Source organism: Aquarana catesbeiana, linkage group LG02 (assembly GCF_042186555.1).
Source record: "Aquarana catesbeiana isolate 2022-GZ linkage group LG02, ASM4218655v1, whole genome shotgun sequence".
Taxonomy (NCBI): domain Eukaryota; kingdom Metazoa; phylum Chordata; class Amphibia; order Anura; family Ranidae; genus Aquarana; species Aquarana catesbeiana.
Window position 1 is genome coordinate 404585058 of NC_133325.1, and position 25934 is coordinate 404610991.

The 25934-nt window shown below is 43.5% G+C and overlaps 2 protein-coding genes across 3 annotated transcripts in view; one reads left to right on the top strand and one right to left on the bottom strand.

Moving 5' to 3' along the window:
* Positions 1–10307, top strand: part of TMEM54 (transmembrane protein 54) — a 55517-nt gene extending 45210 nt beyond the window's left edge. The window contains exon 6 of the mRNA XM_073615341.1: positions 8439–10307. Coding sequence (XP_073471442.1) covers positions 8439–8525 — 87 coding nt within the window. The 3' untranslated portion in view covers positions 8526–10307. The remainder of the gene's footprint in view (positions 1–8438) is intronic.
* Positions 10308–14522: 4215 nt separating this feature from the next.
* The window catches only part of HPCA (hippocalcin), a 44399-nt gene continuing 32987 nt past the window's right edge, over positions 14523–25934 (bottom strand). For both annotated transcript variants that reach the window (XM_073615344.1, XM_073615343.1), the window contains exons 3-4: positions 16983–17088; positions 14523–16817 (exon numbers count right to left, since the gene is read on the bottom strand). In XM_073615344.1, the coding sequence (XP_073471445.1) occupies positions 16720–16817; positions 16983–17088 (204 nt within the window). In that variant the 3' untranslated portion in view covers positions 14523–16719. The remainder of the gene's footprint in view (positions 16818–16982; positions 17089–25934) is intronic.

Consider the following 25934-nt stretch of genomic DNA (forward strand, 5'->3'; position numbering starts at 1 on the left):
AGGCATAGACGGTTGGCAGGTAGACTTCCTCAGCCAGCAGTGTTTAAATCAGGGGAATTGGTTCCAACATCTGAAGGTGTTCCAGGACTTGTGTCACAGTTTGGGGACACCAGATGTAGACCTTCTGGCCTCCATGTTTAAAGAAAAAACTTGTCGGGTTTGTCTCCAGGTACAGGAATTCTCTAGCCAAAGCAGTGAGTGCTCTGGTGGTTCCATGAAATTACTACACCCTTCTTCATCTGATTTCCAGGATCAAACTGGAAGGCATTCTATGATCCTTATAGTGCCAGACTGGCCCAGGCAGATGTGGTGTGCAAACCTTGTAAGATTCCTGGCAGATGCTCTGTGGGCTCTACCTAATCTCCTGATCTTCTGTCAAAAGAACCAATTTACCATCCTGCTTCATGGTTGCTAACTTTAACCACTTGCCGACCGCCGCACGCCGATGTACGTCCCTTTTTTGAGGACGGATATCGTTGTTATGGCAACAGCTAGCTGCCATAACCCCATTTTTGTCCGGCGGTCGGCTACAAGATAAAAATGGTTTCTGCGGCGGACTTGCCGTGAGATCACTTTTATCGGTGGCGGGAGAGGGGCTCCCCTTCTGCCGCGATACGGTGCTCTCCGCTGCTTTCCGGAGCCGTCCGTAGCAGCGGCGATCGTGTCCTCTCACTTGCTGTGCATGGAGACGAGTGAGGGGAAGATGGCCCCCACCCGTCTCCATGCCACTGCAGGGCCCATACCTCTTAAAGCCACATTTTTTCAACGGACATTTTTTTTTATTGCATTTAAGTCCAAATATGAGATCTGAGGATTTTTGACCCCAGATCTCATATTTAAGAGGACCTGTCATGCTTTTTTCTATTACAAGGAATGTTTACATTCCTTGTAATAGGAATAAAAGTGACCCAAATATTTAAAAAAAAAACAGTGTAAAAATAAATAAAATCAAATAAAATAAATAAGAAAAAAAAACATTTTTTTAAAAGCCCTGTCCCGACCAGCTCGCACGCAGAAGTGAACACATACGTGAGTAGCGCCCGCATATCAAAACGGAGGTCAGACCACATATGTGAGGTATCGCCACGATCGTTAGAGCAAGAGCAATAATGCTAGCCCTAGACCTCCTCTGTAACGCAAAACATGCAACCTGTAGAATTTTTTTAAACGTCGCCTATGGAGATTTTTGAGGGTAAAAGTTTGACGCCATTCCATGAGCGGGCGCAATTTTGAAGCGAGACATGTCGGGGGTATCAATTTACTCGGCGTAACATTATCTTTCACAATATAAAAAAAATTGGGCTAACTTTACTGTTGTCTTATTTTTTTATTAAAAAAAAGTGATTTTTTTTTTCCAAAAAAGTGCGCTTGTAAGACCGCTGCGCAATTACGGTGTGAAAAAAAGTATTGCAATTGCCATTTTATTCTCTAGGGTGTTAGAAAAAAAACAATATATAATGTTTGGGGGTTCTAAGTAATTTTCTAGCAAAAAAAACTGTTTTAAACATGTAAACACCTAAATTCCAAAACGAGGCTGGTCTTTAAGTGGTTAATTGTATGGCAGTTGAATCCCAGGTTTTAAGGAACAGGGGGAGCTGTGATTCTTATGCCCCATACACACGGTCGGACATTGATCGGACATTCCGACAACAAAATCCTAGGATTTTTTCCGACGGATGTTGGCTCAAACTTGTCTTGCATACACACGGTCACACAAAGTTGTCGGAAAATCCGATAGTTCTTAACGCGGTGACGTAAAACACGTACGTCGGGACTATAAACGGGGCAGTAGCCAATAGCTTTAATCTCTTTATTCTGAGCATGTGTGGCACTTTGTGCGTCGGATTTGTGTACACACGATTGGAAATTCCGACAACGGATTTTGTTGTCGGAAAATTTAATAGCCTGCTCTCAAACTTTGTGTGTCGGAAAATCCGATGGAAAATGTGTGATGGAGCCCACACACGGTCGGAATTTCTGACAACAAGGTCCTATCACACATTTTCCGTCGGAAAATCCGACCGTGCGTACGGGGCATAACAGTGCTAAAATGAAAGATACTACTCACAAGGGCTATAATTAGACATGGAAGGCAGATTTCACTTGGTGCGAGTCTCAGGGCATCGACCCCAAGAGTTTCTTCATGGGACAAATTCTTCCCTGCAGCTCCCTCCGACTACTCAGTGTGACTCCACAGAATATGAATATTGTTCCTTCTGCACTTTAGAAACTGCTGAACACCAGGGGAGGATCCAGAGTCTAGTCTCGGGAGGGGCACTGCCAGAAAATATATTTTTTTGGGGTACATCTATCGGGGAAATGGCTGGTGTTGGTGCTTCAATCATCACGGCACCATGGTTGTTATGGTGTCAGGATGATTGAAGCGCATTATTACTATTATTACATTGTTATAAAAAATTAAATAGTTTAACTCACCATAATGCAGAATCAGTGGGAGCCCCGAGTGTGTCACTTGCCACGTCACCTGTCACCAGATGCAGATTGTCACTTGCCACGTCGCCTGCCACATGTTGCGGATTGTCACTTGCCATGGCAGTGGCCACGTCGCCTGTCACCAGATGCAGATTGTCACTTGCCACGTCGCTTGTCACCAGATGCAGATTGTCACTTGCCACGTCGCCTGCCGCATGTTGCGGATTGTCACTTGCCACGCCGCTTGTCACCAGATGCAGATTGTCACTTGCCACGTCGCCTGTCACCAGATGCAGATTGTCACTCGCCACGTCGCCTGCCACATGTTGCGGCTTGTCACTTGCCACGTCGCCTGCCACATGTTGCGGATTGTCACTTGCCACGTCGCCTGCCACCAGATGCAGATTGTCACTTGCCACCTGCTAAGGTGGTCTCTTGTGTCCCAGAGACAGGCAGCAGAGAGATGGTGTAATCTCTCTGCTGCCGCAGCTGCCTGCATGGTGAGGGGGGTACTGCAGGGATGCAGGGCGGGCGCCGGGCGGTGAGAGATGATGTCATCTCTCTGCTCCCCTGCCCGCCAGCTCCCTGATTGGCCAGCAGCCCGCCCACATACACATCGAGCGGCACTGGCACATCTCACCAACTGAGCCGCCGGGCCAGCCCGCTGTCTCTCTCCTGCGGAGCCACCCGGCGGCTCTCTCTCTCTCACCTATGGAGCCGTCCGGCGGCTCTCACACTTATGGAGCCGTCCGGCGGCTCTCACACTTATGGAGCCGTCCGGCGGCTCTCACACTTACGGAGCCGCCCAGCGGCTCTCTCACTTACGGAGCCGCCCGCCGGCGGGCTCTCTCACAGTCACTCACCCGCATTTCTCGGAGGGGGCAATTGCCCCGTTGCCCCCCCCTGGATCCGCCCCTGCTGAACACATTAGAGACATTCCCCTCTCCACTTTCATCCACAAGGTGGTGTTTCTTGTAGCCATCACCCCTTTGAAGCAAGTGTCTGAAGTGGTGTCCTTATCCTACAAGAATCTGTTTCTGGTTTTGCATAGGGAGACAGTGGTGTTGAGGCCCAGGACTTCCTTCTAAAGTCATTTTTGCCTTTCAACCAGAACATTATTCTCCTGTCCCTTTGTCTGGCTTCAGTTCACCAATAGGAACTTTCCCACCTTTGTTTGATTTCTGAGTTGGGCAATAAGAGTCTGTTTCAACCACTGCTTTCTCCAGAAAGACTGATTCCCTTTTTATAACGCAGGATGGACCCCTTATAGCAAGCATAGGCCTCTCCTTTCCACCACCTCTAGGTTAAGATTTCTTCTGTCCCTTAATGGATAAGGAAATTATATTTTTGTACTCACTTTTCTTGCAGCCCATTGAGGGACATGGCTTCAATCCCTCTGAGTTTATGATCATGCTGTCATTAGTGCTTTGCTTTAAATCGGAGGCATGCTAGTAGTGGGAGGAGTTATCCTGTTCTGGATTACGGTTTTATATTTACCAATATCCAATCCTCCTGTAGGTGACAATATTTCCTATTGTGTAAAAAATTTTAAGGGACCCAGAACTAAACATTCCCTTTAAAGCAGGGATCTCCAAACTATGGCCCTCCAGCTGTCATGGAACTACACGTCCCATGAGGCATTGCAAAACTGACATTTACAGACATGACTAGGCATGATGGGAATTGTAGTTCCTGAACAACTGGAGGGCCATAGTTTGGAGACCCCCACTTTAAAGCATTGACTAGTAGATGGGGCACATCTTAAGCCGTGTACACATGGGCGGACCTTTCAGCATCAAAGGTCCGACAGTCTTTCCTGACGGACTTCCGAACAAATGGACTTGCCCACACACGATCACACCAAAGGCTGACGGATTCGTACGTGATGACGTACGACTGGACTAAAATAAGGAAGTTCATAGCCAGTAGCCAATAGCTGTCCTAGCGTCGGTTTTCGTCCGTCGGACTAGCATACAGACGAACTGATTTTTCGACCAGACTCGAATCCATCAGAAAGATTTGAAACATGATTTAAATCTAAAGTCCATCTGATTTTTGACCGAAAAAGTCCGCTGCAGGTCCAATGAAGCCCAAACACGGTCGGATTGTCCGACGGATTTGTTCTGTTGGATCAGTCTTGTCGAAAAGTCCACCCGTGTGTACACGGCATTAGTTGCATAGTTACATGGTAGGCGAGGTTGAAAAAAGACACAAGTCCAACCTATGTGTGTGATTTTATGTCAGTATTACATTGTATATCCCTGTATGTTGTGGTCGTTCAGGTGCTTATTGAATAGTTTTTTGAAATTATCGATGCTCCCTGCTGAAAACACCTGCCTGTGGAAGAGAATTCCACATCCTTACCGCTCTTATGCCCTGTACACACGGTAGGATTTTCCGACAACAAAACCATGTTTTTTTTTTCCCAAAGGATGTTGGCTCAAACTTGTCTTGCATACACACGGTCACACAAATGTTGTCGGAAATTCCGAACATCAAGAACGTGCTGACAACACGTACGATGAGCCGAGAAAAATGAAGTTCAATAGCCAGTGCAGCTCTTCTGCTTGATTCCGAGCGTCGGAATTGTGTACACACGCCCAGAATTTCCGACAACACGTTTTGTTGTCGGAAAATTTGAGAACCTGCTCTCAAACATTTGTTGGCAGAAATTCCGGCAACAAATCTTCTATGGAGCATACACACGGTCAGACTTTCCAACAACAAGCTCACATCCAACATTTGTTGGAAAATTCTATCGTGTGTACAGGGCATTACAGTAAAGAACCCTCTACTCAGTTTAAGGTTAAACCGCTTTTCTTCCAAATTTTAGTGAATGGCCGCATATTCTTATTAAATTCCCTTTCCCTGAAAAGTTTTATCCCTATTGTGGGGTCATCAGTACGGTATTTGTACATTGAAATCATATCCCCTCTCAAGCGTCTCTTCTCCAGACAGAATAAGTTCAGTGCTCGTAACCTTTCTGCATAACTAATGTCCCCCAGTCCCTTTATTAGTTTTGTTGCCCTTCTCTGGACTCTCTCCATTTCCAGTACATCCTTCCTGAGGACTGGTGCACAGAACTGGACGGCATACTCCAGGTGCGGCCGGACCAGAGTCTCGTAGAGCGGGAGAATTATCGTTTTATCTCTGGAGTTAATCCCCTTTTTAATGCATGGCAATATTCTGTTTGCTTTGCTTGCAGCAGCTTGGCATTGCATGCCATTGCTGAGCCTGTCATCTACTAGGACCCCCAGGTCCTCTTCCATCCTAGATTCCCCCAGAGGTTCTCCCCAGTGAGTAGATTGCATTCATATTTTTGCCACCCAAATGCATTATTTTACATTTTTCTACATTAAACCTCATTTGCTATCTAGTTGCCAACACCATTAATTTGTTCAGATCTTCTTGCAAGATTTTGACATCTTGCGGAGAAGTTATTGCCCTGCTTAGCTTAGTATCATCCGTAAATATAGAGATTGAGCTGTTTATCCCATCCAGCAGGTCATTTATGAATAACTTAAATAGGATTGGTCCCAGGACAGAACCCTGGGGGACCCCACGTTCCACCCCAGATCATTCCGAGTACCCCCCAATTTATCTCTGTGGCCAGTTTTCAATCCAGGTGGAACCTTGGTTTGCGAGTAACGCGGTTAACGAGCGTTTTGCAAACCGAGCACTGTATTTCTAAAAATCCTAACTTGGTTTGCGAGTGTTGTCTCGCAAAACTAGCAGAATTCAGGCCAAATGCGGTGTGCAGTACCACTTTTGGCCTGAGGTGGGGGGCGCCGGAGCCGAGCAGCGCCGAAAGTCGCCGATCGCGCCGTTTGGAAATGCACGGAAAGGCCCAAGGACAGTTTGGCTGACCTCGGCAAACCTCGGAAAGGCTCGTGAACAGAGTCTTTCTGAAGTGTCCCTCGGGCCTTTTCGGCCGTTCCCGAGGCTCTCCGGCGCCCCCTGCCTCTGGCTGCATGCGGTATTGCATCCCATTGAAGTCAATGCGGAACTAATTATTTTCGCTTCCATTGACTTCAATTAGAAAACTCGCTTTGATATGCGAGTACATTGGATTAAGAGTATACTCCTGGAATGGATTATGCTCGTAATCCGAGGTTCCACTGTACTCACCCTATGGTCCTTGCCAACAGACCTTACTTTGTACAGTAAATGTTTATGGGAAACTGTATCAAATGCTTTTGCAAAATCCAAATACACCAAGTCTACGGGCCTTCCCTTATCTAGAGGGCAGCTCACCTCCTCATAGAAGGTTAATAGATTCGTTCTTGCCAAACCATTCTTAAAGAGGAGGGCCAGTCAAAAAAATAAAAAAAATTAAGTCAGCAGCTAAAAATACTGCAGCTGCTGACTTTTAATTGGACACTTACCTGTCCCGGGGTCCAGCAATGCGGGGATCAAAGCCCCGCTCGTCTCCCCCTCCGTTCAGTGGCGGCGGCATTGCAACTGTGGGCGCTGGGCTGTGGCTTCACAGCCTGGCACCCACTGCGCATGCGCGAGCGGTGCCGCGCGCCGTGATTGGCCGCTCAGTCACCTGGGACCTGTAATGGGTCCCAGATGATTGACAGGAGGGAGGGAGCAGAGCTGAGCCCTTCCTGTGCCGAGGGGGAAGTGATGTCACCAGCCCAGGCACTGGAATCGGCAGACTACGAGGGACCCCCTAGCAACAGGCATTTAGAGGCAAGTAAAAAAAAAAAAAAATATCCAAATTTTTTTTTTTATTTTAGGCACAATCATGACTTTTTTTTTTAGGGTGGAACACCACTTTAATGAATCCATGCTGATTAATGCTAATGATAGCGTTGTCATTACTAAAAGCTTGTATATAGTCCCTTATCATCCCCTCCAAAAGCTTGCATACAATTGATGTTGGGCTAACTGGACTGTAATTCCCAGGGATGTATCTTGGCCCTTTTTTAAATATTGGTGCTACATTGGCTTTTCTCCAATCAGCTGGTACCGTTCCAGTCAGTAGACCGTTCAAAAAAATTTAGGAACAATGGTCTGGCAATTACTTGACTGAGTTCCTTAAGAACCCTCGGGTGCAAGCCATCTGGTCCCGGTGACTTATTAATGTTAAGTTTTTCAAGTCTATTTCTAATTCTGGCCAGACTTTGCTGAACCAAATTACAACATTCTGTGCAGAGCTGTATTTAACATAAATCACACATGGGCCTGTGCCTTGAGCTGCAAGGTTGGGGGGGGGGGGCTGTGCTATGCCTCAGAATTTACAATTTATGTCTACTTCTTTATATTTCTGGAAAAATTCAACTAGTGTAGAGGTTAGGGGTGCAGGAGATGCTGGGAGTAGTCAGAAGGCTCAGAATTTCAAAAGCAAGTTCTCCCTTCTCTTATTTAGTGGTCTGTACAGTTGACAAGTAAATCGCAATACACGGTGGATCCCATGCTTTCCCCAATGGTGCAATCCAGCAGTAGTTTTAGAAAATAATAGCATAACACAAGGGGCAGAGCCCACATTATACAGTGTGTTTCTAACCTGTGAAGCATAGGGCTTTTTAAATACTGTGAAAGTACTCAAACATAATTTGAAGTGAAGTTTCCTTTCAAGTGCTGTTGTGTCTCAGAAAGGAAGGTAGGGGAAATCTCCCCCGCTTATCATAGATAGAAACAGACACAGAAGCTCTAATTTCTCTATAATTTATCCAAAACTAAAGCAGTCCTATTAGGAAGCAGTGGTGGTGGGGGGGTAAAAGGCACCTGGAATCCTAAAATGTGAAGACAACCTTTAAAATTACTTTTTTGTGTGAGGCACAAAGATTTCAACTGGCCTGACATTTTGGGGACTCTTTACACACTGTATATTTGGTACATTGATATTTTGGCAAAAGTGGCAAAAATGAAATCCCCTAAATTCTGCAGTGTCCTGGCCTCCACTATTCTATGCCTTAATAAGTGCATTGCTTGAAATTGTGGGATACATCATTAACCTCCTTGTAATTTCTAATTTGTCTTGTGACATTTTTCTATAGGTCAGAATTCACTTTTCTGTGGAAGAAGAAAGTAGAACAGAGCAAGAAAGGCTGAATGCTTCAGGCAGCTACACTGAAAGGGTTTAATACTCAGGTACCAGCTGGACAAAAGATTTCTCAGATCAAGACTCTAAACTTTGCTTTGAACACCTATCGACAGAGAACGTGTACAGCAAAACTAAAAATCTTACATAAATCACAACAGTTTTGTTACTATAAAAAGAAAAACTTAATCCATTTGTCTTTATGCTAGCAGACTCGAGGGTATGGGTCCTCCAACGAGAACAAATAACTCTGCAGCTTCCATGAAGTGAAAAAATAGCCCTCAACAATAAATCCTAAACTGTTCCTTAGCCCTAATGCCCCCAACCATAAAAATGCAGGGCAAAGCTTCAGGTTAACACAGCCACCTACCCCCCGACTTATTTTTTAGCTCCCTCATTAGCTTGTTCATCCAGTGGAGTAAAAGGGAAAAGCCCTGTATAAGCTCCAAGCAAGGATTCTCACAAGATCTGGTGACTGAATGCTCAGGCACCCAGTGTTGCATGGTTTTCTATTCTCCCAACAATTAACCCCTAAACTAAGGCCTGAACACTTAACTTTTCCCTCAATCCCTATCCTGCTATATTCTCATCTGTGTGCTAGGACCATTCACCTACTATGTCAGTGGTGGTCAACTACTTGTTCTATGGGGCCTCAAACGTGGCCTCTAACATCCCCAAAAGGTTGCACATATGCAAGGCTATGGTCAAAGACTGGACATACTTTAGGACAGGGATACGCAATTAGCGGAGCTCCAGCTGTTGCAGAACTAAAAGTCCCATGAGGCATAGTAAGACTCTGATAGTCACAAGCATAACACCCAGAGGCAGAGGCATGATGGAACTTGTAGTTTTGCAACAGCTGGAGGTCCGCTAATTGCATATGCCTGCTTTAGGAGATGGTCAAAAACAGCAAATATACTACGGGTAATGCTACCATTCCAAAACTAAAGATATACTACAGATTTGTATAGAGATATGGAAAATGATTAAATTTTAAAAAGCTACATAATAAAAAAATAGAAGCAAGAATGGTCTGCACAGAAAAAGGATGAAAGTGTGAAAGAAACCAATTTATTTATATAGTAGAAACCAATATAATTTATATTTTCCTTCACTGGCCCTAAGCAAGCAGCTAGGCAAGGAAAATAATGTCTACTGACGGCTGGGGCCTGAGGGCCGCAAAGTGAGGTGGACGTTATTAAGACTGGAGCAGCCAGTATCTAGAGCAGCTGTTTATGGCAACCAATCACCTATTAGCTTTAATTTTTAAAGCTTAACTGAACAAGCTGAACTTAGAAGCTGATTGGGGTTACTATGCACAACTGCTTCAGTTTTAGTAAATTACAGGTTGGGCATCAGGGTCCTATGTCAAAATCAAGCAGTGCAAAGACCCCAGCACCAGAAGAAACTGTTTCACCATCATGATGCTTGGATGTGCTTGTAGTTACTGTGCTTTCAAGATTATGTTGCACTCCAAAAGCAACTTGATGTCATAGTAACCATCAGATGAGAAATGTGCATGGTAACTGAAGCAATACAACATTTAGACATTGATACAAGGCTTTATTTGTTATAGAAAAAATAGTGTTTCCCCTGTTCTGGGGACTTTACAGTGATAAAAAATTACCAATAACATAATTGCTGCACTCGGCCAGCCTCACTTACAGAGCAGGTTTTGTGTATTGCAGACATACAAGGTTCAGCCTTTGACCTCAGCACACACCATTTATGTTTTTTTCACAGCCTCAGGGTCTGTTCACACTTGTTTGTTTTTCCTGTAGTAAAAAAATAGGTTTACTGCATTAAAAAGCAGTTTAGGTAGAAATCCCATTGAGTACCATGTGGTTGGTTTGTACCTATGCGCTACTACTTAGGATATTATAAAAATATGCCATGTAGCTTTTTTTTTCACAAACACAAAAGAGACACTGTCACTTTACCTAATTAGGGCAAGGTGACAGTGTCTGTGAGAAGGGGACCTCCTTACTGACCCAGTGATACTTACCTCTGCAGCGATCCCCTGCTGCTGCTTCTGTTGCAGAAGCCACCTAAATACCTACCGTCTGAGGTGTTGGGTGACAATGCCCCGTCCATAATGTGGCAGTATTCAGGCCTAGATTTACGGTTAGACCAGAGTACTGTTACATAGGAGGTCATATGCTGTCCTATAACAGTAATAATCAAATAAGCATTCATGGAAAATTACTGTTAAATGCATAAAAACACGTGTCATGCATTTTTGTGCGTTTTTTCTTCTTTTTCTAACACATCTCCACCATGGAAAATTTCAATACCAATATCCAATTTTACTCCCTTACTTATATGCATCAACAAAAAACCACATGTTTAAAAAGACACAAAAGCGCACATAAATGCATGTATAAAATGTACAAAGATGTGTATAAATCTATGCAGTGTAAAAAAAAAAACAAAAAAACGCATACATTACTGCAAATTGTAAGTGTGAAAGGGCCCTTACTCTGCAGAGGTCAGCTGCGCATGGAGCAGACTCCCAATGGTCAAATGGGCACTTAACAAAACAAAACCAAGTCAACAGGCTGTTATATGTGGGTCCATATTAATCACAACCGAATATAACCAACATAATAGTACTCAATATAGTAGTGCCCTTCATAGCTTTGTGTATGTTCTCAAAAGGTTATAGCTGACACAGATGTTCGGCCTTCTTTCACGTGGTTATACAAAGGCTAAAAACAAACAATCATTCATTGTTCGTGTGGCTCAAAAAAGAAACTCCAGAAAATATACAACTCATTTTTTAACTTTTTTATGAAAAAAACAAAACAAAAAACAAAAAAACAAAACAATGTGAACAATGCCATCCACGCATTAGTGTTACTTTTCAGCAAATTCTCTATGGCCCAGGAAAAGTAGTTAATGTGACTGAATAATAAGAAAAATTTCCACATGCTCCAAGACTGTATTGTGTATTACATACATAGTATCAGGGTTTCAAGGGTGTCTGCTCAAATCGTGTATCTAGATAGCTGAATTAACTGCTGAAGTGCTAATGATATGTGGTTTCTGCGTCCTTATTCCATAACCACCACACAGAAATCAGAATCCTAAATTCTGATTTCTAATTGGTTGTTACAAGTTAAGCCTGCCGTAGACGGATTGAAACCATGTATGGGCAGGCTGAGTGTACCCAAGTTGATCTATCTAGCCTGTTCAGATTCTACATGCGATTATTGCTAGCGGCTGTTATAGCCACTAGCAATAATCACTGTGTTCTCCCAATGGGGATGGCTTCCCCCGCCAGGAGAACACAATGGCTCCTCAGGAGGGGTTCCCCCATCAACACTGACTGTGTTGATGGGGGAATCGAGTGATTTTCTTTCCTGCAACCCGTGGCTGCAGGAAAGAAAATCGCTCCACCTATGACCGGCCTTACTGTACTCTTTATTTACAGTGCATCCAGAAAGTATTCACAGTGCTTCAATCTTTTCACTCTTTTCACATTTCATTATGTTACAGCCTTATTCCAAAATTGATAAAATTCATTATTTTCCTCAAAATTCTACAAATAATACCCCAAAATGACAACATGAAAGAAGTTTGTTTGAAATCTTTGCAAGTTTATAAAAAAAAAAAAAAATCACATGTACATAAGTATTCACAGCCTTTGCTCAATACTTTGTTGAAGTACCTTTGGCACCATTTACAGCCTCAAGTCTTTTTGTGTATAATGCTACAAGCTTGGCACACCTATTTTTGGGCAGTTTCTCTCATTCTTCTTTGCAGGACCTCTCAAGTTCCATCAGGTTGGATGGGAAGCGTCGGTGCACAGCCATTTTCAGATCTCTCCAGAGATGTTCAAACAGGTTCAAGTCTGGGCTCTGGCTGGGCCACTCAAAGACATTCACAGAGTTGTCCCATAGTCATTCCTTTGTTATCTTGGCTGTGTGCTTAGGGTCGTTGTCCTGTTGGAAGATGAACCTTCGCCCCAGTCCGAGGTGCGGAGCACTCTGGAGCAGGTTTTCATCAAGGATGTCTCTGTACATTGCTGCATTCATCTTTTCCTCGAACCTGACTAGTTTCCCAGTTCCTGCCGTTGAAAAACACCCCCACAGCATGATGCTGTCACCACCATGCTTCAATGTAGGGATGGTATTGGCCAGGTGATGTGCAGTTGCACAAACAAGTGTAGCGCTAAAGGTATTGCAAGCTTATGATATTACATATACATAACAAGAGTTTGAAAAAGAAAAGAAAAAAGTCTTAATCAATTCTTAGTGCACAAAAACACAGTCTCTGGTAATCTTCAGATGTCACTTTAAATGCGGAAAATTATTCATAATCCAATGGTTGCATGCAACTTCCTAATCACCACGTGGATAACTCATACGAAGAAGTGAGTGTGATGAACCCTCCACATGGAAAAAATGAAGGCTTACCAGAGGGGTTGGACTCATAGGAACATATGCTCAATGAGTCAACCAGGCTTGTATCACCAACAGGTAATAAAAGGAGGGGACCTCTCAACTGGATGACAGCAGAACTCCAAACTTGTCCAGAACCGTAAGGGAACCCTCTTTATAATGGATGGCAACCCGTCCAATGGACCGTCTCAGGGGAATAGCCCATATGAAATAAAAAGGGGCCACATAGCATAATACCGTTTGTAAAACAAATTTATTTAAAATAGGTAAACAACTTACATTTCTGTAGTAAAAAAGCGCTTCATGTAAAATTATGGCAGGCAGTGGAGTCTCCCACTGCCTGCCATAATTTTACATGAAGCGCTTTTTTTTTTTTTTTTTTTTTAACTATAATTATAAAGAGGGTTCCCTTACGGTTCTGGACAAGTTTGGAGTTCTGCTGTCATCCAGTTGAGAGGTCCCCTCCTTTTATTACCTGTTGGTGATACAAGCCTGGTTGACTCATTGAGCATATCTTCCTATGAGTCCAACCCCTCTGGTAAGCCTTCATTTTTTCTGTGTGGAGGGTTCATCACACTCACTTCTTCGTATGAGTTATCCACGTGGTGATTAGGAAGTTGCATGCAACCATTGGATTATGAATAATTTTCCGCATTTAAAGTGACATCTGAAGATTACCAGAGACTGTGTTTTTGTGCACTAAGAATTGATTAAGACTTTTTTCGTTTCTTTTTCAAACTCTTGTTATGTATATGTAATATCATAAGCTTGCAATACCTTTAGCGCTACACTTGTTTGTGCACTTGTAATTTTAGACAAAATCCTTATTTGTTGTGTGAGCTGCTGAGTCGTTGGGTAAGCGCAGGGTTAGACTTTTTTCTTTTCTGTTTACAGGTGATGTGCACTGCCTGGTTCCCTCCAGACATGGCGCTTGCCATTTTAGGCCAAAGTGTTTAATCTTTGTTTCATCAGACCAGAGAATTTTGTTTCTCATGGTCAGAGTCCTTCAGGTGCCTTTTGGCAAACTCTAGGCATGCTGTCATGTGCCTTTTCCTGGGGAGTGGCTTCCATCTGGCCACTCTAACATACAGGCCTGATTGGTGGAGTGCTGCAGAGATGGTTGTTCTTCTGGAAGGTTCTCCTCTCTCCGCAGAGAAACGCTGAAGCTCTGTCAGAGTGACCATTAGGTTTTTGGTCACCTCCCTGACTAAGGCCCTTCTCCCCCGATTGCTCAGTTTGGCCTGGTGGCCCGCTCTAGGACGAGTCCTGGTGGTTTTAAACTTCTTCTATTTACGGATGATGGAGGCCACTGTGCTCATTGCAGAAATTTTTCTATACCCATCCCCAGATATGTGCCTTCATACAATCCTATCTCAGAGGTCCACAGACAATTCCTTGGACTTCATTGCTTGGTATGTGCTCTGACATGCACCGTTAACTGTGGGACCTTTATAGAGACAGGTGTGTGCCTTTCCAAATCATGTCCAATCAACTGAATTTACCACAGATGGACTCCAATCGATTTGTTGAAACATCTCAAAGATGATCAGTGGAAACAGGATGTACCTGAGCTCAATTTTGAGTGTCATGGCAAAGGCTGTGAACACTTATGTACATGTGATTTTTTCATTTTGTTATTTTTAATACATTTGCAAAGATTTTAAACAAACTTCTTTCACGTTGTCATTACGGGGTATTGTTTGTAGAATTTTGAGGAAAATAATGAATTTAATCCATTTTGGAATAAGGCTGTAACATAACAAAATGTAGAAAAAAGTGAAGCACTGTAAATATTTTCCGGATGCACTGTATGAGTAACCAAATAGCACAGTGGTTACACCCCTTAATAATAGAGGCATTTACTGACAAACTGTCAGGATGCATTATGAAAATTTAAGCTGCTTTATTAGGAAACACTAAAATACTGGTGGTCAAGAAAGTAATTCCATGTTCTTTGCTCTCTTTATAGTCAAGCTCCTGTATGAAAATTCTGCATCTTACAATTGCAATTTTACTAGCACAGCCTGTAGCACTGACTGACACATGAATACAAGTGTCTTCATTAATGCGAGTGTCACTGTACAACACCTTTGCAGCAGCCTCTAGCTGATTTAAAGAAGTCAGACCCCCAAACACAAATGAAATGTGACCTACCATCATTGTGCAAAGCCTTGCCCTGTGCCGGCTAAGCCTTAAAGGGGTTGTAAAGGTAAAAATTTTTTCACCTTAATGCATTCTATGCATTAAGGTGAAAAAACTTCTGACAGAACCGCCGCCCCCAGCCCCCCCGTTTTACTTACCTGACGCCTCGAAAGTCAGCTTCGCGTTCCCGACATCTGTTCCTCCGCACACCCTGGCCGCTGATTGGCTGCAGTGGATGGATTGAAAGCAGCGCAGCCATTGGCTCGCGCTGCTGTCAATCACATCCGATGACGCGGCGCGCCGGGGGGCGGGGCCGAGTGATACAGCGAGCGGCTATAGCCGCCGGCTGTATCACGGGAGCGCGCCCGCAAGCACTCACCACCGTGCGAGGGAGCTCGCATTAAGGTGGTGAATGCTTGCGGGGAGGAGCTGAAACAGCCGCCGAGGGACCCCAGAAGACGAGGTTCGGGGCCACTCTGTGCAGAACGAGCTGCACAGTGAAGGTAAGTATAACATGTTTGTTATTTTAAAAAAAAAAAAAAAAACACCTTTACAAACGCTTTAACCTCACTAGTATCTGTTGCTGTTGCAAAATTCTGCAATACCAATTCAAAAATGCAGGAGAAATTATGAACAGTTCATACATGACCCAAAAATATCATACCTAATCATCAATGCCCACAAAGTGAATTAATGATCACGTAAGACAGAACAGACAAATGCCAATCCTAATGAATCACCACTTTTTCACGGGTATGGGGAGCATTCACATGTTACTGAGCATATAAAATTATACAGCGATATGGAAGCACTCATTTAAACCATTGGAGAATCTAAAGACACCTGATCTTATGTTATCTCTTTATATAACATTACTTTGTTTTTAGTGACAGGCAGTTAGTATAATAAAAACACATCAATACTATTAAAAAATATTCTTTCCTATAGAAGCAACTTTTAGTGCAGCTAGGTTTCTTCATTCTATTGCTGTAAGGATGCACACATAATATACATACAAATAATATACCTGGCAATATATGCATGGATGGAAAGTTTGTCACTTTGTAATGAAAAGTTACAAGTATTAAGAGCCGATTCAGTTATAATAAAAACGAAGTAGGGTCTAATTATATGCAAATCCCCCACCCAGAACAGAAGGATACTAGGTCAAAGGGGTTCCCTATAATGAAATGAAGGAAGAAGGATACAAAGGAAAGTGCATATCTAAACAACATAATAGACTACTACCATCTCTCTCATCCCCTAATAAATAAATAAATATAGCGTGCATAGTTACTCCCTGCTTTAGTGCAACCAGTTCCACTTTTGCTCACTTCAGTAAAGACCACCTCAACTCACTGCCACAAAGTATATATCAAAGCAAGGCAGCTGGTGGTCACTTACTCTATTTCGTAGCATCTCTTACTATTTCAATGTGCATCTGGTCCCTTTAGACACTTTATTATGCCCTACCCACCCCTGTGCCCCAAATCTCCATGCAATCCATGGTTACTCCATACAATAAACATAATACAAGTTTTATAGTAATAAATAGGGGGTAGGAAGTGGGCTGATTGACTGGCAGTGCTTTCAAGTCCATCTAATGCCCAAAAGGATTCTGGGACAGGCCGCTGTGCAGAGGCGAGGCACAGCCACTAGATGAATTGGATGGTTCCCAGGCTGCAGACAGCTTCAGAACTGTGATGCTGTGCTGGGGTCACACTGCAGTAACCGCACAATAGATGGGTCACTTTTGGCACCTTTAATGAACTCCTCCAGCGATAATTTACCTAGAACGATAAGCAACACAGATAAAAAGGTAAGCAGAAGTGGTATTTTAACCAAACTTGGGGGCAGACCACAGAAAATCTACAACGTGGCAATCATAAATACAAAACATAGCTCATTAAGTCATGGAGAAAAGAATAAATTACTCAAACATGTTCCCATCTTACCATCATTATTTGTGTCCATCTGTCGGAAGATTTTCTCTGTGCGTTTCTCTGGCGTGGACTCGTCCTCTGGCATCTTCATTACAGAGGAAACCATTTTATAAATTGCCTGAAAAAAAATGCACGGGAACTCAGTCAAAAATCAGACATCACATGCCCTCCTTATCAGAAAGAAATACATCTCTGCAGCAAAGGAAATGTACACATTTACTGAATTCAGATATTGACTGTACTTTGTTACCCATCATGTTTAGATGTTTGTTTTAGGAGGGGTTCACATATATGTGATGCCAGACATCACATGTGATTGGCATTGCTGTGCACATCTGATGTCTGTGCGATGCAAATTCAGCCATACATTCTGTATGGCTGTAATCGCATCGCATTTGCATCAAAATTGTGCAGGACCCTTTTTTGGTCCGCACTGGAATCGGATCGCATGGGTGTTCAGACCTATGCGATTTGATTCCACACTGCGATCTGCTAAATGATTTGGGGGTGTCATTAACTTTATAGATGTCAGTGTGAATTGCCTGCGAGTCAGATGCAATGCGGGAACCCACACAGGAATCGCAGTAGTTCCCACGTTACACCAGTGTGAACCAAGCCTTAAAGCATTTGTTAACCCAAAAAGAAATAAAATGGATCCTGCTCCTTTAAAGCATGTTATATGACACAGTGCTTGTCCTGTGTCATTTGGCCCCCTGTAACACCTAAAAAACCTGGCTGATCCTGCCAGTTTCTCCCCACGCCTCTGTAAACTGACCACAGTGTATCATGGCTACTGAGCCCTGACACCGTGGTCAGTTTACGTGCCTCTGTCATCAGCAGCCTGCTCTCTGCTCTCCTCTCTGTGCCTGTGTCCCCCTCCCCCCTCCCCTCCCTGTCTGTGTGTAAGACGCCCCTCCCCCCTTCTGCTGCTCTCATAACACTAACCTGTATACACCATCAACACTGCCTCCTATTGCAGTGTTCCCTTCTGTAAATGATTTATAAATATAAATGCTGTAAATACCTCATTTAAGAGCTGAGATTGCAATCATATGACCAGCCAGCTCTCTCCCCATCCTCCTCCTTCCCTCCAGACTGAGGTCAGCAGGGGAATCTCAGCCCCGCCCGCTGCATCTCTCAGAGGTGGAAAGGAGAAAGCTGGCTGGTCATGTGCTCGCAATCTCGGCAATGAAATTGGGTATTTGCAGCATTTATTTTTATAAATCACACACAGAGGGGGATACTACAATAGGAGACAGTGCTAATGGTGTATACAGGTTAGAGTGGCTTAACAACCACTTTAAAGCTGAACTCCAGGCAAACAGTTAAATAGACAAATGAAATACTGTACATATATGGGAACTGCTTTACATGCAAGGAAAATAGGTGTATAGGAGCAACTTTCCCACATAAAAGCTCCGCCCGGTGCTCAGACCTTGAGGCTGTTGACACCTCCAACGTACCAGATTAAAGGAAAGGGATGGTGGGCACTGAGGATGACATCCAAAATAGTATCTCTTTAATAAATGCATGTACAAAGCTGTAAAATATCCCACGTTTTTGGATGTTAGTCCATCAGTACTAAGGACTAATGTCCGAAACGCATAGGCTGTTTTACAGCTTTGTACATGCATTTAAAAAAGAAATACTATTTTGAATGTCATCCTGAGTGCCGACCATCCCTTTCCTTTAAACTGGTTTACGTGTATTTGTGTTTCAATCGATATCGTTTTCAGATTTACACAGCTCTGCCGCACAGTACAGCCAGGCAGATGGCATCCTTTTAGCTGTTATAGTTCTAGACCATAGAGGGGATACGATGGTGTCCTTTCTCCACCCCAGCCTGTTGATTGGATAGTGAAACAGCATGCTCCTTGTCAGCACATGTGCATGTAGTACATTTGATTGGCTCCCAATCATGTCCCTCCCTCTTCCAGTATGCATGTTGTTGTATAAGGGATTGTAAGAGACTGATACTAACTCAACTTCAGGTACTTACACTGAAAGTGTTACTAAACCCAGGACCCTGCATTCACTATATCTGGTCTCCCACAGTACACAGAATATGGAAATGCAATTATTTTAGAAAATATTTCTCAACAGAAGTATCTAGCAGTCTTGTGACTTCTATCAGTGTCTGGTTAAAGCTTGTAGGAGGAGTTTTCATTCACCTTGGACTGTCCTATGAGGCTGCATGACCCCTGACCCTGTGTCTGGACGGTGCGTATTGGCCCTGTGTTGATCACACGCACCCTCCCAAAAAAAAAAAAAAAAAAGAACCTCACTAACATTACACACCATATTAGTAATTTATTAATTAAAGCAGAACTCAAGACACAGGGTTTTTTGTTTTTTTCTCAGTTCTACAAATGTTACCCCTGCTAAAGTATATGTCATGGTCAGATCACTGCTCTGTCCTTTTAAAATCATTACTTTTCTATATACAGAATATTACTGCTCCCAATATATTTATGGTCCACTGCAGATGCGGGAGCTGCAGCTCTCAAACACAGAAGCGTTCATGTTATTTATCCACCCCATCTCCCCTTTGCCATTCACAGAACACCATGTATTGAGTGAATCGTTCACAGAAAACATAACATTCTGTGAATGACCAAGGGAAAAGGGGGTGGAAAAATGACACCAGTGCTTCTGTCTCGATGTTTCAGAAAATGAAATTGTTTTGCCTAAGAAAGAACATATTACTCAAGCAGTTGCACCATTTTAATTTTATATTTATAGAGACAGAGGTCTGTACTTTACCTAACAGACCTGGAATACATGGAGATCAGCTATAGCAAGGTAATTATTTAAAAGGCCAGGAATGGCTTCTGCTGTAATGACATTCTTGTCAGAAGGCGCACATATGCTATAAACAATAAAAAAAAAAAAAAAAAATCATCACCTAGATTTTTTTTTTTTTTTTTTAAAGATGTGGGCGAACAAGAGGGTACCGGAAATAAAACACAGGAGAAAACCTCAGTTCTGATCACATGTAAGGAGAAGTTTAGCAACTGCAAGAAATAGCATGCCGAATATCTCTAAAAAAATAAAAACATCTCTGATATGTTGATGTCTTAAAGTGTTCCTAAACCCACAACAGTAAAATAAGCGTGTATATGCAATAAAGCATGCTCACTATGGAACCTAAGGAGTTAATCCTCTCTTCTTAATCCTGTCTTCTCTGATCCTATCCTTCTTCCACAGTCCCCAAACTATCTGCCGATAGAACAGAGCCTTGTGGGCGAGCTGCACATGCTAAGTTTGGTGTGCATTGCTAGGAAGTTTTTTTTGTTCCTTGGGAGAGTGCATGTGATCAGTACAGGGCCAATCAGCACTGCCCAGACACAGGGTCAGGGGTCCTGCAGCCTCATAGAACAATCAGGGAAGAATGAACACTCCTCCTACAACCTTTAAATAGACACTGATAGAAGTTACAAGGCTGCTATATACTGCTGATGAGAAAAGGTATTTAGCAGTTTATATTTACTAAAATAATTGCATTTCTATGTACTGTGGGAGACCAGATATAGTGAATGCAGTCCTGGGTTAGGTAACACTTTAAGGCCTAGGGTGTACTACAGTGGGATGCAGCGGCTGCACGGATACAGCCGCTGCTCCCACTTTGACAAGAATACAGGTGCATGGTTGTGAGCGCACAATGACTGTGCAGGGGCCATGCACTGCCAAAGCTGTCAATCTGAGAGCAGCGGCAGGGCACCCCAATTGACAGGAATGGGATTGCCTGCACAAGGATGCATTGAACACCTGAGCATCCCTGGCAAACACCTCACACAGGTGTATGCTGTAGTACACCCAGGTGAACGAAACCTTCTAGTTCAGCCATTTAAAATGTTGTATGTTCAAAAGGTTGGTGGGGAAACCAGATTTTACATGCTGTGATGCATAGAAGTAAACACAGGCAGACAAATTTGGCTACTTCAAAAAGGTAAAGCCTTAAAGGCTAAGTTCACCTTTTTTTTTAATAAAATCTAGCTCCTCTATGTACCAATATACCATTAATGTACCTCCGTTTCAGAAAGATACAAGCTTTCTTTGATTTTCAGAACAAGGCCTTACCTTAGCCCTTGCTGTGTGCCAGAGGAAGCTTCAGAGACTTCCTGGTATGTGATTTGGGATGTGAGAGCCAATAAGACACAGGAAGCAGTTTACCAGCTGACCTCATTAGCACATGTCCTGCATCCATCAGCTAGGTTTTTACAGCATCCCCGGCATCCCTCCCCACGTGCATTTGCCTGGCTTGTCAATATAAGCTGCCACAGCTGCTATGTTTGTACAGCATCCCCAGTGTCCCTCCAGATGGGCCCGGGCTGCATGCTATACTCTGGGGCCGCATTGTACAATTTCCTTTAGATCAGTGGTGACCAAACTGTGGCCCTGGGGCGGATGCGACCTTTTGCTTGCTTTTAGCTGGCCCTTGGGGTATAATTCCTGCTACCGAAACCAACAATGGGGCATAATTCCTTCAACTGATACCAAATATTTCTCCTAATACCAAAGATCAGTCATCGTTTACTCCTACTAGGCACAGTTTTGTCCCCCTAAAGTTTTAAGGACAGTAAATTGGCCCTTTCTTTAGAAAGTTTGGTTTAGATCAACTTTGTAGGGCTAGGGCCTGTCTGATTGGATACAGAATCAATGGATAGATAGGTGGGTTCTCTTATTGCATAGTTCTAGTAAATCTAAAAGAAAATTGTACAGAGATTGTGCAATCAGATTGCGTAGTGTATGGCCAGCTTTATACAAGTACATAGGAGGGAGTGGGTGGAGACAATCAGCTGTCAAGCCCCGTTCACATCTCTGCGTAGTGTGAACACACATTCCCGCATGCGTTTTGGAGCATTTTCACTTGTCACGTATAGGGCAGCCTATTCACTTGAATGGGCTGCCCTACGCGCAACAATCGTGCCACAGCAGCTCCATAACTTTTTTTTTTAGAGCCTGATGCGTTTTTTAACATGCTTTTTGGCACATTGGCAGCGTGTTTCTGAAAGGCAAGGCAAAGTGCGCATTTTCTGTGTGTGGTTTGCCATACGTTCAGAAATGAAAGGTGAATGGAGTTTCATTGTTCTTGTGTAAACCCACCAATTTCACTTAGTGTTACTGGAAGGGCGCATTTTTACCATGACACGTACAAGGCAGCCTGTTGATGTTAGTGGTCTGCCCTACACGTGGCAAAGTAGCTCATGGGACATTTTGGTGTGTTCCTGGTTGCATGTTTTTTACTGTGCGTTTTGCTGCATTTTTCGCTAGTTTTTTTTCATGTGGCAAAATGTGTGTTTGCTTTTGTGTTGGATGTGCTGTTAACAATTAATGGCACCATAAGCACAACTAGTTATTTTTAGGTGTATAAAGGTGGCCAAACACTATACAATCTGATTGTACAATTTTTGTACGATCTCCATTACATTTACCAAAACTATATGATAGAAGAAGGACACACCATTTATGCAGCCACTCTGTAGCCAATCAGGCCTTGCACTACATAGTTGAAGGTAGCTCTAAAAGAAAAATTGTACAATCAGATTGTATAGTGTATGGTGAGCTTTACAGAACCCAGGACATACTTTTCCTGTTTTCAATATTACAACTCTATCCACATAGGCAGTTATTTGATTGCTCATCCTCTGCACACTCTGCCAAATGAATGATTACTGCATGTGTATTTAATGAGAACGATATTCGCTGATTGCATGAGAAAAACATGCCCCTGATGAGGGGTGGTAGTGATCTTCTGGAAGGGGGAGGCCAAATGCAGGGTGTGTGCTAATGTGGTCAACTGGTAAACTCCTTCCTGTGTCACATCCCAAGGTCTGTCCTTGGGATGCGGTTCAAAATGCATCCTATTCGCATATATGTGAACTGAGCCTATTGATGCATATTGGAGCAGGAATTCAGAAAAAAAAATGTGAACTTATTCTTTAAGTTGGACATACACAACTTAAATTTTGGGCAGATTCCTGTTGAATCTGCCAGTGTTCAAACTGTGGGTAGCTTTGTTGGCACCGCCCCACTCGACAAATTTCGACAAAGTCAAAGAAGCTGGGAGAAAATTATCAGCCAACTAGTAACTGCTTCTAATATGATGCAGTCATTGCTCTAGTATTCAGAGAGCTGCAGGTACTGTTTAATGTGTATGGCCGGCCTTAGGCTCGATTCACACAGGGGCAACACGACTTCAGCGCGACTTTGCACGGCGACTTCAACGCGGCTTCAACGCGACTTTAGCAAATTACAACGCGACTTCAAGTCGCCTCCAGGACAGGCGACTTCGGCTGTGGCCAATCACAGGACAATCAGCTCTCTGGGAGGGAGGGGTTTGCCTGGGCAAACGAAATTTTTTGCCTGCAAAGTCGCTTGACTTTAGAGAGAGATCTGACTTGGAGGCGACTTCCATTGATTTCTATGGTACAGGTCGCCTACCAAGTCGGATCCAAGTAGTACAGGGAGTACGCTCTGAAGTCGGAGCGACTTCAGTAGTGTCTATTAAGACGCTCCCATTCACTGTCATGTGAATCTCTTTCTGGGGCGATTTGGGGCGACTTGAGGGGCGACAAGTCGGATCCCAAGTCGTCCCAGTGTGAACCGAGCCTTAGTCATAACCCTTCTGCTCAGCTTTACAGCTTCCTGTTTGATTTCCCAGCTTACTGGACAGAGATGATGATGATGATGATGATGATAAGGATTTGATGCCCAAAGGACAGGCTGCAGATGGAAAACCAAAAAACTGCAAAGCTGAATTAGGACATAGGGTTGTCACTTGCCTGGCTATGCAGTGTGGCAGGGGTTTACTAATTACACTGGCACATATAAGGCCCCTTTCACACTTGTGCGACTTGGGACTGCAAAGTCACATGACAAGTCATAGCCCATTATTTCCAATGAGTACCATTCATATGTGGACGACTTCAAAGTAGTCCCTGCACTACTTTGGTCCGACTTTGATGCAATTTGAGGTCCAAAGACCTCAAGGTTACACAGGCATTGCTTAACCACTTGCCTACCAGGCACTTACACCCCCTACCTGCCCAAGCCATTTTTCAGCTTTCAGCGCTGTCACACTTTGAATGACAATTGCGCGGTCCTGCTACACTCTACCCAAACAATTTATCATTTTCTTTCTTTTCTTTTGGTGGTATTTAATCAGTGCTGGGTTTTTTATTTTTTACAAAAAAAAGACCAAAAATTTGGAAAAAAAAATGTTTTTTACTTTTTTTCTGTCAGTAAATTTTGTAAGTAATTTTTCACCTTCACTGATGTGCGCTGATGAGGCGGCACTGATAGGCACTGATAGCCTGAACTGGTGAGCATTGATGAGGCGGCACTTTTGGGGGAAAAAATAGGTGGCACTGATGAGGAGGCACTAATATGCCGCACTGATAGGCAGCACTGATAGGTGGCACTGGTGGGCACGGATAGGTGGTACTGATGGGCATTGATGGGTGGCACTGATGGATGACACTGATGGGCATTGATGGGCAGCAGTAATAGGTGGCACTGATTGCCAGCACTGACTGGCATCACTAATGGGCACTGATTGGTGGCACTTGTGGGCAGTGATTGCTGCCACTGATAGCTGGCGTTGGTGGGCACTGATTGGTGACACTGTGTTGCACTATTGTAATCAGGGCACTGATGATCAGTGCCCTGATTACATTGCTACATGTCCCCCTGTGAGGAGATGATCGGCTCTCCTCACACGCTGTCAGTGTGAGGCGAGGAGAGACGATTAAAGGCACTTTCTGGTTTACATGTGACCGGCTGTGATTGGACACAGCCGATCACATGGTTAAAGAGGCGCGGACACGGCTAGCAACACGGCGCGGCCGCGTTGCGCACCCCAGTGTGCGCGGCCATTATGACGGCGTCCAAGAACGAGAGCTGCACCGCCCCACCGTCATTTGACGGTGGGCGGCAAGCAGTTAAAGTTACATCAAAATCACAGCAAAATCGCGCGTCTTTCATGTCGCACAAGTGTGAAAGGGGCTTGTTTATGTGTGTTTTCAGCTGTGTATTTCATTTGCCTGAAATCCTGCTTTTAAGCGGAAATACGAAAAATAAAAAGTTGCAAACAGGCAGGAACTTTTTTTTGCATTAGAGACATGCAAGGTCTTCTCTGCAGTAAAATAAACTTACCTGCCTGTTTGCAATCCTTCGCAGAATGTACACAAGCTGCACATGCACAGATCTGTTTACATTTCCATCACAGTGCCAGAGCGCCAAATGAATGACTTATGCACGTGAAGACCAGCACCCAGAAGAGGCCGGTGCTGGCGAGGGACCTTGTGGGCGTCGGATTGTTGGAGCATACATGAGTATTTCTTGCCTTTAGTTCCACTTTAAGCTTGTAGATTCCACTTCATAAACCTCCATGATTTCCGCTCTATTTACATTTTTAACTCGTCAGCATTTCTGTCTGTTGTACTTTTATAAGCTGTTAACGTAAAATGATACTATTCTATTTTTTTTTTTTCATTTTGGATAGGGTAGGGAAGGGTTAAAACCCCTGCCAGATTTTTTTTTGGTGTACCATTGTGAAAAATTCCCTTCATATCCTGTTTTGGAGACACAACATTGAGTTAGTGGAAAACACTCAAAGCGAGGAGAATTTCCCTCTTAAGCCCCATACACACTATCAGATTTTCTGCTGATTTTTGTCTTCAGATTTACCAAAACCATGTAGTGCAAGGGCCTGCCTGATTGCATACAAACTGGAGCTCCTAAGGTTTGACCTCATATTATATGGTTTTGGTAAATCTGAAGGAAAAAATCAGCAGAAAATCAGCGTGTAGGGGGCTTTAGACTATTGTCACCAGAACAAGTGTCCCCATTAGAAGATTGGGACAACTGTAAAGTTTTGGATTTTCCCTTAATTCCTTTCACTGTGACAATGGTACAAATAGAGCGGTGAATCATCCCAATGGGGACATAGCAATAAAAACA